The 13,892-nt window shown below is 43.7% G+C and overlaps 1 protein-coding gene across 2 annotated transcripts; it reads right to left on the bottom strand.

The window, feature by feature from the left end:
• Window positions 1–870: 870 nt before the first annotated feature.
• On the bottom strand, window positions 871–13,274 carry LOC130537720 (oligophrenin-1-like). Of its 2 annotated transcripts, XM_057054726.1 has the most exons (24): window positions 12,691–13,273; window positions 11,853–11,948; window positions 11,527–11,588; window positions 11,022–11,093; window positions 10,515–10,616; window positions 10,332–10,442; window positions 10,137–10,241; window positions 9,908–10,037; window positions 9,730–9,830; window positions 9,529–9,620; window positions 8,596–8,674; window positions 7,239–7,272; window positions 7,101–7,163; window positions 6,543–6,617; window positions 5,995–6,079; window positions 5,761–5,819; window positions 4,992–5,097; window positions 4,764–4,923; window positions 4,536–4,686; window positions 4,163–4,438; window positions 2,710–2,857; window positions 2,445–2,495; window positions 1,793–1,835; window positions 871–1,687 (listed from the first exon to the last, which is right to left on the bottom strand). In XM_057054726.1, the coding sequence occupies exons 1-24, from the start codon at window positions 12,842–12,844 to the stop codon at window positions 1,682–1,684; spliced, it is 2,361 nt and encodes a 786-aa protein (XP_056910706.1). In that variant the 5' UTR covers window positions 12,845–13,273; the 3' UTR covers window positions 871–1,681. The 2 variants fall into 2 exon arrangements, with proteins under 2 accessions (XP_056910706.1, XP_056910707.1); XM_057054727.1 differs by lacking the exon at window positions 2,445–2,495 and having other exon boundaries at window positions 12,691–13,274.
• Window positions 13,275–13,892: the final 618 nt, after the last annotated feature.

Here is a 13,892-nt window from a genome sequence, read left to right as displayed (position 1 = left end):
GGGGAATATCCACCAGTCCACAGACTTTAACGGTCCCTGATTCAGATGGAGGTGCTGGTTAAGAAACTGGATCGCGAGGAGGACAGATGGCAGGGCTCCATCTGGCAGCACGAGTTGAGATATAGTGAAGGGGGGAGGATATAGACTTTGGACTGTAAACAACTGTTAAAACAGACACAGGAACTATTATGGTCTGACTGGTGAAATTAGACACACATGGCTGAGCTCTGGGGAAAAAAGATGGTCTTTGTCAGAAGATTCCGCGAGCTTTTGGTCAAAAATGCAACAGAGCCAGGCACAGAATATATGTGGTGTTATTATTATTGATGGCAACAGATGGAGACTGTTGAAATGAGGCTGGTGTTGATGTCACGTGACAGGCAACTTCAGCGTTCTGCCTTTTTTCGCCGTTTTAAAACAACGCCACTGCAGGAAAAAACAGCTACTGCTTTAGCTAATTATTACGAGCCCTGACTCATTAAAACAAGGGAAAAAAAGGACTAAAATTGCAGGCAAAAGGCAGTAAGAGATTCTGGAGGATTTAAAAACATCAGCTGAAGCTCAATTGACTGTATGAGTTAATGCTCGGTTCCACTTATCACCCATTTTCTGTCTGGGACATCAGACAAATTATGTTGTTATATATACTGTATATATCATATATATATAAAATATATCATATATATTTTAATCAAATATCACCACGGGTCGCTCTGTGTTTGCTTGTATCACAACACGAAGGCGCTCGTGCAGCCATTTTTTCTGGATGTTTGCTCTCCTCAGCAGCAGGTTGAGGAGGGATACATCCTCCGAAGTGAGCGCTGGCTCGCCGTCATCGGGCGCAAGAATAAGACACCGATCAGGCTGAAACAGATTCCTACTGTAGATTCCTGTTTATTTGATTTTCTGAATAGCAAAGAGCACCAGAAATCAACCCAACATTTCAAGTTACATTTCAAAAACAGACATAACAAACAAAAGAGGAGAGTATTTCAGTTTCGGTTTTTTGGGTGCAAAACATTTAAAGACACGAGTTTGTAGAATTTCTATTTCCCCTTGCATATTTTACATAAGATTAAGTATTTAAATCCTTGAGACACCGGCTGGATTACAGTTGAGTGTCAAAAATATTGGAACAACGTCTCTTTCAAAATGATCTTGTAGTTGTGTTTTACATACCCGTCCCGCTAACTCAATAATATCACTCTCAATATGTAAATATATCATTTAAGAAGTTCTGAGGTCTACGCTGTGATCTAGATTTATTTGGCTGAAATTACAGTTAATATTAGAATAAAACTCTCACAGTTTAAAATCAATTCAAGTGATTAAAACACATTAATCAATTAGTCATTTTTGGGAGCTCAAATTAAAACCGCTACAAACAAACATGAGAAGTGCAGATACATTTTGAGAACATATGAAGCAGCCACTTACTCTAATAAACAATTTAATACTGTGATATTACATTTTGTAAGCTTATAAGAGAAAGTTATTCCAAAATAACTTTGGGATATCGACTCAGTGGTCATGTAGTTATTGGTCAAGTTCATCTGTGGAGGGTCTTTTTCCATCATTTCTTCTGTGAAAACAGAATAAAAACCTTTTGTGGCACCTTCCGGCAGCTTGAACTGGACCCAAACAGCACACGTGGGGGTCACCTGATCACGTCTCCTTGGTTTTAGGTCTGAGGGCGTCAGTTTCAGGAAGGTAATGAAATCAAAAAAAACATTGTTAAGAACGATCTATTAAACTGTAACTTGAAAGTTAAAGTCAGAAAAAAATAAATCACCTCTTTCTTTGCATTTGGTGACGGCGGAGTTAAGGTCCCTGGACTAAATCAGAGGAAAAAATAAGGAAAAGAAAAACCCAGTGAGCAGGAAGAAGCTGTATCAGAGGTTCTTACACACTCATCACTCTCATCCTGTAGCTTCAGAACTGTGTGAGCTCAACCTTCAGCAGGTGAAACACATCAATTATCTACCTCACAATACCAGTAATCCATAAACAGAAATATTAATATAACAGAAAATATCACTACACTGCTGAACAGTCTGCACCAGAGCAACAAAGAAAGAGTCCAGCCCTCCCCTGTGGACACACCAACCTAAACGACGCCTGGCGCGAACGGGAGGAGATGAAACGACAACAGAGAGTCCGACTCTCTTCTATAAAAGTCTTCCCACACAGGCAGCTCTTGGTTTACAGTCTCAGTCACTGCCAAGGCAGGGAGGACGGCACAGCAGGGAGCAGAGCCCGGGATAAACCACATCATAAAAGACTCATCATCACGGGCCATCTGCAGACGTCTGACATGACTACGCGGACCAACGCGAGCGGGCTGGAATAACAGCCGATGATGTCACGGCGTCCCCGGTAGTGCTACATGCATTTAGCGTTTGCCATCAAGAGAGGAGGAATAGACAAAAGAGGCTTTCACACACCTGCCAACTTGCCTTGAAGCCTTCTCAAAAAACTTTGTTTTTGATGCAACACTGCAAAAAAAGAAGAAACGTTCCGCCTTAAGTGTTATTCTACAGACAGAACACGGTTCAGAACACTCATGTTACTTGCATGATACCTAGTAATAAATTACACTCGGCCTGTTGGGCATAAACATTGTCCGGTTTGTGGGTCGATTGTTATTGACAGTAGCTGCATTTGCACATCTAAAGGATCCGGACTTTAATAGCTGCGAGCAGCTCTTACTATGACGTCGCCGTGCCCTCGCCGCTGGCTGGACCCGGACCCTTTTGTGCAGCAGCGGGTCTGCTGGGAGGCTCCGGGGGCCTGACCGGGGGTCTACAAATGGGATGCTTTTCAGCCACCCTGGTTCGGGTCACACCGTCAGAATCTCCTGGAAGTGGAAACGTGGAGGTTTAGTCGGGTCGCTTATAACGGTTGTGTGAACCTTCGTGCACAGCGAAGGTTCCTTCCTCACTGGGTTGGTCATCTATAAATGTGACCCAAATAGTCTCAGAACCCATATATTATGCAGCACAACGGCCCATAACACGGAGAGGTTCATTTCCAGCTGGGCTGACGGTAGCCATTTTGGCCGTTGGGCTCTCACAATCTTTCCCCACATTTTTGTGAGGAGCAGCTGTTTTTTCTTTCCTTCAACTTTTACAGGTGAAAAATCCAGTGAGAAGCGAGCCGTCACCATCCAGGGTCATGGACTGCTACTGACGACCCAACGGGACTAATTAGAGCCCAGAGGATGGAACGCAGGCAGATTTATTTTATCTTTGTATTTACTGCAGTTACGCTTTTTTAACGTGAAAGACTGGAAAAACAGTTAAAAGTTCATCTTGTCTGAAAGTTGGAGGTTAATATAAAAACCAGATCTGATCCATGAAGTTCTGCAATTAAACCCCATTAAACTAGATGTTTTCCTCCGACTGCAGATAGATTTGACCAACTTCTTTCTCTGCCTCTGAGCAGCGCGATGGGAAAATTAAAAAAATAAATAAATGAAACACTGGAAAAACCAATTACAGGTGACAAAAGCTAAGTAACAGCAGAAACGCACGAGCTGGACAGCTAAAAAGCAACACAATTATAGAATTTGCATGAACACAAGGGGGGAAACAGCAGATAAAAGTCGTAAAAGATGAAATTTTCTTAACCTGGAATATTTTCTTATCTGCAGCTATATTATCTGGAATTAACAGACTAGTACAATTCATTCCAATTACAACTATTGCTATGGCAACAGGTGGTTGATAGGCCTCCAGCAGCAGGTTCTTCATTACTGATTTTTGTAGGAAATAACAGATATATGATAGAGAGACCCTCAGTCAGTGGAGAGCATTCATCTATCAAGAACCAAAAACCAAAATCCACATCAAGAGACTCATCCAGTAATAATCCTGCCAAAATAACCTAGAATCCAGCCAGCGGAGAGACCGACCAATCCCACCAATCGTTACAAGTAACGGATCTAAAATTAGCACACACTTCGCTCTTTTGTTAACGTTTAGCGAGTCTATAAAATTCATCTGAATTCGACTGAACCAGTTTGATCCAAATCATCCATGCATCCACAAAAAGGTCTAAAACACCATGTATTTATGATCGTTGATATTAAGAGATATCAAATGAAAGAAATGATTTATGAGAATCCGTAAAAGCGAAGCCACAGTCGAGATGCTGCTCGTACCTTCTCTGCTCTTGACCGATGGTCTTTTGCTCCGGAAAGACAGCCCGCGGCTCTCGTCCCCATTAGCCGCAGCAGAAGGAGCAGAAGAAGAATCTGGCCTTTGTCTGGCATCGTCCAGGTCTGAGGGTCTGTCTTGGCGGTTGGCTGGTCTGGGCATTAAGGCATGTCTGGGAGGAGGTTCCCTTGGAACAAGCGGAGCGCCGCTGATGGGTTTGGTCCTCTGCAGGGGAACAGGGCTCACTGGCCCGTCCTTGTCTGAGCTGTCCTCTTCACCATCTGGTAGAAATAAAACCCAGAAGTAGTAAATGGAGAGAAGAAGTATGGATAATCATCAGACAGAATTTGGTTTTGGAGAACTTTCTGGAATAATTACTCTCTGCCAGTTGTTGAAAGTGGTCGTGACTGAGAGCTTGGAAAACACGGGCCGGTCTCTTGGAGATGGTGATGGGCTGGCGCTTCCTCGGGGTGATCCGCGGAGGAGGGACTGGGGGGGCGCTGCTGTCCTCCGGCGTACCACCGAAGACCTGACGGAAAAAGACCCGTGAGGAGATTTGGTTGGGACTCCCCCGCCAGCATTTACACGAGCGGCGCGACAACGCACCTTTCCGTGCTCCTCAATCAGAATCTCGACGACAATATTTTGGAATTTGATGTCCAACATGGCCGCCACGGTCTCCACCTGGGCTCTCATCAGCGTGGGGCCGAAAATTACGGCCATGTTGGAGGGAGTCATCCGGTTGTCCTCACTGTGGCTACACACACTGTGGACAGACACCGAGCTGAGCAGCTGATTCCCCTGGAAATCACAGCCCATAATAGGAGCTCTTACGTGACCAAGTGCTTGATGAGCATCTCCAGCATCTCCCGATTCTTCTCTGGTAGCTTGTAGGTAAGCGCGTGGATTTCACTCAGCCGAAAATCCAGATTGTCCGACTCTACGACACATTAACATTCGAGTTCCTGTCAAAGCAGAAGCTTACATCCCCGGACGGGAAAGCAAATTCTCGCATTTCTGTCCTTGTAAATAATGAAAGAATGGAAACATCTGTTTTGTGGAGCATGTATTCAAATGTCTAAAGAAAAAAAATGAGAATAAACCCTAGCTGGATTGGCTGAATAATGAGGATTAGAATACCAATAAACTGAGGCCACCATTTGTCTCGTTGTAACATCCTGACAGAATGAGGCTGATTCTCTTAAACTCCCCATGTCGGCTCTGTTTTACAGTGATGTTGTGTATAAACAAACACAAGAGCCAACTTTCTGCTGTCTTCTGCAATGACTTTGTGCAGCTTGTTAGACTGGCTCTAAAAAACCCAGCTGCAGTTATAGCACTGACCAGCAGGGGGCGCTCCCTGAATTTAGCTCTTAGAAGCAGCTTTCTCTGGATATAGACTGAAGAGATGAAGATTAGTGAAACGCTGCAGGAATGAAATACACAGGTGAAGGGAGGAGCTACGCTCACGCCCTGATCTCCCAATTCCACTAAATGTTGTCTGAAGTCTCTGAGTCTTTCATAAGTGTAAAAGGAGAATAAATAAGCCAAATATGCAAAGGTGCCATTGCTAGTTTTGTGTCTGTGAGAGAAGAAGTCTTACTTGCTGCACACATGAGGTCTCTGTGTAAACTGTAGGTCATCAGAGGTTCAGATAAGCTCCTAAAAACAGAGACACCGATGAACAAGTGCACATCAACAAAGAGCAAGATGTAGCTGATATATTTAATAATGCTGCCATATTTCTGATCGACTGTCCAAGAACGCGGTTACATTACAGTTGTTTTGATCAATTACAGAAACAAGCAGTACTTATTTCCTTCCTTACTATTCTGACCTCAGATAAAACTTCAGGGCGCTTGTGATGGTCGTAACCTCCCAGCCGCTGGTTTGGATGTCCACGTCTCCCGGGTTACTGGGATCTGCGAAGGAAGCTCCAGTCAGTGTTACATTCAGTTTCTCCTCCATGTTCCACCGCATTACAGTGACCCAGAGAATTGGTGCTATTTCTGCCGTGGGTCAAAACAAAGTGCGGTTCACCGCCAAGCAAAAGGATCAGTGCAGCCCAGCCACTGATTTGGAAAACTGATTTTCTTTCTTTATTATTACATGGAAAACCAGCTCGGCTTCGTAAACAATGGAATCATGTGGTGGTGGGAGGGATTTACTATTTCTCTAAGGTGCTGAAAGACCTTGTCCTTTGCTCGTGCACGGACTAACCTTGGAGCATGGCTGCTATTATCTTGACATATCATATTCAGCTTGTTTTTCACAGACTGTTGCAGACGTCATTGTTTCGGTGTTGTCTTCCATACATTAGAGAAAGATTCCTTATTGGTGCAGGAGGGTAACGGCCATATGCATAAGATGTTCTTAGTTCCTTACCAAAGAAGGTATTTAAGAGCTTCTGCACTTGAATATTGCTGCCAACGGTCCGGTACACTCCTTCTTGTGTGAGTCCTGAGAAAGAGGAGAAGAGCAGAATGAGGGGTGTAATCAGGACAAAGGCAGAGCAGTGGAAACGTACCACATCCTGCAGGCTGCCAGAGCCAGAAAGAAGATGTTCAAGTCCTGATTAAAAGTGCCGTTACGCTGAGATCACAATTAAAAGTACACTTTACGGACCGTGGGAATCACCAAAGAGGAGAAGTATGCAGACTGAAGTTAGCGGACTTTTGGCTTTAAAGTCTGTTAAAATAGAAAAGACTAAATTTGTCCTGAAAAATCTGACAGAAAGAGCCTGGAAGTGTGTCAGAGATGTGATAATTAGCTGAATGTGATATTTGCGATGTAATGAGAGACCCCCCCCCCCCCCCCCCAAGAGCAGGCTGCAGGTGCGGTTGCAGACAGCGTGAAGAGGAAGGGGTGACTCAATGGCGCCCCCCTCAGGGCAACTCACAGAACCCCAGACAGACCGAGTGAACTCCTTAACGGGGTCTTTACCTTTTGTTTCAATGCAGTTGATGCATTTTTGCACAAACTTGAATCCAACTTCATTCAACTCCACTATAGAAGATGAAAAAAGGATTGAATGAGATTTGACATTGATAAAAAAAAAATAGAGGGTGAAGAACAACTTACTTTCAGCTTGCTTCTGGATTGGGGAATGGTAAATCTAAAAGTTAAAAGAAAATGGAAAAGCAAAGTTAAGTGAAAAACATGCTAAAGGCCATGACTCATCATCACGGATGTCACGACCGGTGACGGATCAAGAACAACAACTGCAATGAAGGGCGCCTTATTACAATCTTCCAGTCGTTTTTTTTGTGCTATTATGAGCACAATTTTCCAAAGAGGTTTTGAATTTCTTGATGGTGAAAACAGACAGTAAATTCTGGAAAATAAATTGAAAATCAGACAAAACAAAAGCCCTCCGAATGAAAGAGAGCAACTGGGCAGACAGTTGTGGCGGTGTGTATCTCTGAAGCCCTCCTTCGCTCTGGCTTTCCTGCCGTTGCTCTCCCAGCAGATGGAAAAAAAAAGAGGTGAGGGTCAGCCTGGAGCGGTTGGAGCTCAGGCTGCATTCAATGACTCATCGGCAGAGAGTGTTCGTCGTCACCTTTCACTGATTTATTATGGGAATGAAGGGAACGCTTTAGTCTTTACATTTAGGCTGCCTCAGATTTGGTTTTCATTGAATTTAAGGTAAATACTCTGCCAGGAGGGAAAAGACAATATGCACCAAATAGTTGCAAATCAGGGTTATAACTAACACACACAAAAAAGTTTCTAAAGATGCAGTTCTGAAACATCCTGTGGTGAAACACGCAAACACACAATCTTTATGTGCTGCAATACGAGGCCGCACGTGCAAAAAGCGGCTTTGAACTGAGGAAGTCCTGCATGTTGCAGCTAATGAAAAGGACAAATTGGTCAAATTGGAATCGAGAAAGGAGAGAAGTAGAAACATTTGAACGCTCATACAGACTCTCAATAGTTGCACAAGAAAGCAGAAGTCATGGAGGAAGTGGCTCTGAAACGTGCGCTCTTTCCTGTGGTGGTGATGGGTTATTTATTCTGGCCGCAGCCCAGAAAACAGCAAAAATAAAACAAACATGGGGGGTGGCTTCCGTGGCCAAGAGGTGCTTTAAAAAAGTAATAATTACAACAACAATATTTTAAATATATATTACGGGTACACAAGAAAAGACAGTAGGAGTAGAGTAAGAGCTCTCACTCCTGATGTCTCTCTTGTGAGCGTCGTGTGTAAAATCCTGTATTTACAATCTGGAAACTGCACATTTGCAACACCACAAATGTCAAGTTTTCTAGCCAGCCTAAACTCCATTCTCATTATTGCCTGTAAAAACCAAAATTGGATGTTTATTTAGAATTTTAGGTTTAGTAGAGGAGTTTGAAAATTGAAGGTGTGAGTTTGTGCGAGACCTTCCGTCAGAGATGAAAAACAAAACCGGGTGCAGATGAAAAATAAACTCACAGGCTCCTTCCCATCCATGGCCTCCATCCACAACTTCCTTTCCCTCTCTGAGAGAGCCTGGAAAGTGACGGGCATATTTCTATGGAAACAGTAACAGACACAATTAAAGTGTTGCAGTGAAGTGATAGTCTCTTCGTACGCGTGTACAAGAAGTGTACAAGAACAAAGACTCTTTGTAGTATAAAATTGTAGTATAAAATCCCATGTGTGAACGATGAGACATAAATGTGAGGACGTGATGATGACATTCAGTTGTCGCAATCTGACTGTCGGAGATGCAATGAAACTTGACGCCAAGTTCAAACTCGACGCAGCTCGTAGGCAAATGAATCAATTGTTAAGCGATACAACATGTGTTATGAAGCTAACGCTCTCTGCCAAGTGCACTAATTAACTGGGAAACGCTCCGGAGATTCATAAAAACCTTTCGGTCATAGAGGCTCCACATTTGTGTCTCTGGCGTTAGCCAAAGGTTCATCGGCTCATTGCTTTTAGGAAGGTTAAGGGTATGAATCAGGCATGAGTGGGTGGGTGGAAGCGTCAACATTGTCCTCTGTTCTGGAGAGCCCATCAGGGTTGTTGCTCAGACAACCCGCTGGCACCAATTAGTTACTCAATATTCGGATGATTTCGAGCAATAAATGCATAATCCAGGCAGCTTGTAAACCTTTAAAACCAGTCTGTTAACAGTCAAACCAAATTTGGAGCTTAATAATCGAATGTTCATCCTGCTCACATAAATATGAGCCTGTTCTGTTCCTTTGCCTGAAATCCAACCGCGCCATCTGTTTCCAGGGCGCGCCTGTTGCTGTGGGATTGTTTGGGCTACGGTCCATTTCACCCTCACACCTCGTCCTTGTTAGCCACCTGTGCACCTGTTTATCCCACAAGGCTCTACTGCTGCCTCGCCTCGCGCCCCTCGTCTGCACCAACCTCTCGCTAGTTTCCACATCAAAGCAGAAGCGCTTGTCTATGGAGTCCGACTTCCGGCGGACGCAGGACTTGAGCGTGAGATGCATGGGGCCCTGGGGTAGAAAAAGAGCAACTGTGACATTAGGACCAGCAAAGAGAAAAATAAAAAAGACTGATAAGATAGGAATTTAAATATGCTGCAGTAGTGGCAGCTTTCTTCACCTGTTTAGTTGTGTTCTTCTGCTCACATGGTGCCATGAACAACTGCCTCCCCTCCTTATGATATCTGCAGTAATATTTGACCCACGACACACCCAGAGCCCCTGTTGGCATGGAAACAGCCTGTCAGAGGGGAAGGGGTTACAGTTCAAAAACTTGTCCAGACACCCACTGCACTCACACTTCTCCTGGCAGTAGAGATAACCCTCCATCGGGATGGAGCTCTGCATTTCACAGATCTGCGAGGGGTTTTTCATTCTCCGCATCAGCTCCTCCATCCCCTCGCGGGTGCTCTCGTAGTGGTTTCTCGTCTGGAGACAAAAGCCAGGAGACGCGTTAGAATCTAATGGACGACCAATTAGAGGATATCACGTGGCTCGGGCCGCATCGTTCCCGGAAAGGGCGCTCACGTTCTGCAGGCTGAGCTGCAGCTCTTGTTTGTAGGGCATGAAGTCCTGAGTCATCTCCACTGTCAGGTTGTTGAGCGTTAAAATGCTGTGAAGGAACGCCAGCACCTGGCCAATCAGAGCATGGAGAGCAGGGTTTGGTCAAGGTCAAACACAGGCCATCAGAGATATGACAAGGAAATGACAACAAGGACTCACAGGTTCCACCACGTCGAACTTCTTCCTGTCTTGCACCTGATGGATCTGGTAGACGTATTCCACCGACGATTCGTAGAAGTTGATCCGCTCTTTGTCCAGGACTTCATCAGCCTGAGCAGCACAGTCAAAATCAGAACGAGGTATCAAACGGCCTCATTGTGGCCGGTGTGCGACCATCTTCACCTCCTGCAGCTGCGTCTCCTTCTTCTTGGCAGAGAGATTGACGTGTTTCTCCACCTGGGAGTAATATTTCTCACCGTCTTTCTCAAACTTCTTTTTCTTTTCCTGCAGGACACAGAAGGTGCATATGACAATAAAAGCTTCTTTTTCACTCACACGAACATTCCATAGCTGTACATCTACGTCAATGCTATATATATATAAATAGACATTCGTCGTTCTTTTAAGTGATATACAATTTTTCAGTTCAAGTATGAGAAAATATTCTCAATGTGAGCCAGAGACGTGGCTGCAGGAAGTGTAACAGCCAGATTTCACCTGTCTGACCCAACTGATCATTATGATTTCACAAAAATGAGAGTGCAGTGTATATAAATATATCTAAAGACGCAGATTCCGGGACTAGTTTTGGCTTGTGTATGCAGCTTAAAATGCGCTTGGGTCATAATTTGGCTCTGGGTGCGACCACAGTGCAGCAGAATTAGCAAACAAAAAACCAACACCACTCACTTTTGTTAGTCCTATTTGCTCCTTCCTGAACTTCTCCAAGGGTTTGATGAGCAGATCAGAGGCATTCTGAACCTGCAGGGGAACGTCATCCAAAATTAGGGATGGTACAATAACAACAAACAGCTTTCTAAACACATGTGGCCACAAATGCATTGCTACATCTTAAGATTAAATACCTGTCACCCCTTTTTAATAAGCATGTTTTAACTGGTCAACGAGGAAGCACTGCAAACACCAAATGCTCACTAGGCTGATTAAAACTGGAAAGGATGTAGCATGAAAAGGCATCAAATTGTGGGGGAAAAGAAGTCACTACAAAAAAAGGAACTTTGGAGAGGAAATACAGAACAATATATCCTTAAAGCAGACAGAGCAGAATGTGCATTTCCACCGAAAAATCTGCTGATCGCGCCACAATTATGTTATGTTCAAGAGTTTCTGAGTAAGTGAATAATGTGACATCTTAAATGGTTTCAAGGCAGCGTGGAGGAAGTCGATAACCCACCAGTATCATCCTGTCGTGTTCCGCTTCCTGTAGAAGTCCAGCAAACTCATGGAACGACTGAGCTGGAGAGGAAAAGACAAAATAAATGATGGATGGAATAAATATGACGACTTATCTTAACTGTGTGACACAGCTGGCAACAATAAGAGGGGGAAAAAATTCATTATAATGGTTTCTGGCTGCTCACATTCACACTGTGGTGGATTCATAAACAGCAGCCACAACATTCCTTTCACTGAATGGAGGGTGTGGAAGCTATCGGAGTTTCTATTATTAGTCATTTCATCACTGCGTCTTGGTCAGCAGGTGTGAAGTGCGTTTCTTACCGATATTAATTTCATCATCAGTCAGGGAGTCTCCGATGATGTCGAACTGGAATATGCCGAGAGTCTGAGAGAACTTCTGGACCGCCACAGAATAGCCTATTTTTTAAAAAAAAACATACTGTGACTCTTCGAAAAGAGTCCTAAAGTTACACCAACACCTGTGATTTATGGTTAACATGTCGATTTGTTGTCCTCCCTGGTAGGAAAAGTACAATTCCAGCTTTTCTGTGCAAAGCTTGCTACTCGTGTGTGTGTGTGTGTGTGTGTGTGTGTGTGTGTGTGTCACTGGAACTGTTCCTAAATAGCTAAATAGCTAAATAGCTCCTGCACTTATAGTCTAAGGCATTTAATGTAAACACCATCTGTAAAAAATATGTTTATAGCACAACCCGGTAAACGATTGTAAAAATAACCGCAGATACTGTATTTATTAAGTTATTATCCTCACTTGCTGCTTCTTTTGCACTTCTGGTTAGATGCTAAACTGCATTTTGTTGCTCTGTACCTGTACATGTGCAATAACAATAAAGTTGAATCTAATCTAATCGAATCGAATCTAATCCTGGGCTTAAAACTATGAGGAAGCAACTGTCAACCTGTGACAGCTGATATTCCTTAAATGAAGCACAACAGATCATAGTACACATCTGGCCTGTCACAAAAGGCTACTAGGTCGTCTCCTTCCAGCACCTCCCATCAGGGCCCCCTCCAGTCACCCACAGTGATCCTGCAGGCCCTTAAAAGACCCCATTGATGCTGCTGACCTTCTGGAAAATCTCAGCACACGAGCGCATTTGCAGGATGCACACCGATTAACAACAGATGTCAGTGACCTTACCCTTGATTGCGTTGATGACACTGTTGCCGTCTTTTATCAACTCTTTGAGGAATTTACTCGTCCTCTCCAGCTCCACTTCATAAGATTTGAGAGTCTCTCTGAAGTCTGGACTGTCCAGATAGCAATCGCTGAACTCCAGAGGAGGATGCCCCATCTTCTGACCAAGTGATGGGGGGCTTTCCACAGCAGAGACAATGTGTTTTAAGTGAGCCACGCAGCATACGCTCGCCTACAGCTGAGTGTCCATCTCTGCGCGTTTCTGGAGGTTCGGCGCGCTCAGCGAACAACACAATATCCAGTTCCTCTTAATCTAATCTAAACAGCAAATGAAACCGGACTTCATAGGATTACTGCAGTTTTCCCCCTACTTTTCCTTGTTGAGAGCTCGCGAGTAGAAGAGTGCCTCAGGTCCCGTTGGACGCGTCCGATTCCAAAGCCACAGTTCCTTCGTACGCCCTTTACAGGGAGTTAGAATATAATATTGAGGGATAAACGCAATTTTACGCCACTAAAAATATAAAAGCTTCTAAATAAATTTATTTTAAACTTTAAAACACATAACAAATGCATTTTAAGTCCTGTAAAAGTGCACAGGGTGCAAAGCAAAGCGGAATGGGACGTGTCCATTTGGCTCCAGCTTAAATAAAACAGCTCCCCCTTTCCACACCCAGGAGGTTCTTAAAGGGGCCGCGGCTGTCCGACAGACTGGGCTGTTGCTGGTGGAGATGCGTTCACGTGTTGCCGTCTGACTCAGGCATTTGTACGTTCTCGCTCTTGCGCAACCGTAGTGCCATGTTTTATGAGTGTTTTTTCCGGCCACTTCCAGGGAAATTATCACGAAACGTCACAGAATCAGCGAGGACACGGAGAGCAAACATTTAAATAAATAAATAATATTTTTCTATAGTGAAGTATTTTAACGTAACATCGAATTTCTTCTTTTTTTTAAACAAAAACAACACATTATTTTAAATTCACCTGCAGACAAGACAACAAATGAATAGGATTTTTTTTTTAAAAGCAAGAAATTTTAAACTTAGTTAAGTAAAGTTTCCACTTTAGTATTTGAAAGGATTTTCTGCATTAATTATTAACAGATATTTAACAGCATGGCAACAATTCAGTTTGTGAGTTGGCACTGTTGTTTCTGTTAACAATATCTCGTTGATTAGATTTGCTGTGTTAATTAGATCACTTTGCCC

Source organism: Takifugu flavidus, chromosome 14, assembly GCF_003711565.1.
Source record: "Takifugu flavidus isolate HTHZ2018 chromosome 14, ASM371156v2, whole genome shotgun sequence".
Taxonomy (NCBI): domain Eukaryota; kingdom Metazoa; phylum Chordata; class Actinopteri; order Tetraodontiformes; family Tetraodontidae; genus Takifugu; species Takifugu flavidus.
Note: the sequence above shows the minus strand (reverse complement) of the source record. Positions and strands in the feature narration are given on the sequence as shown.

Bases quoted from the DNA above. Each gene is read 5' to 3' on its own strand.
- LOC130537720 (XM_057054726.1), bottom strand. From the start codon at position 12,844: ATGGGGCATCCTCCTCTGGAGTTCAGCGATTGCTATCTGGACAGTCCA. The intron at 10,617-11,021 runs GTGAGTGGTGTT...TGTGTCCTGCAG, and splicing joins AGCAAATAGGACTAACAAAA to GAAAAGAAAAAGAAGTTTGA. The intron at 5,098-5,760 runs GTAAGACTTCTT...AATGTGTCGTAG, and splicing joins AGACCTCATGTGTGCAGCAA to AGTCGGACAATCTGGATTTT.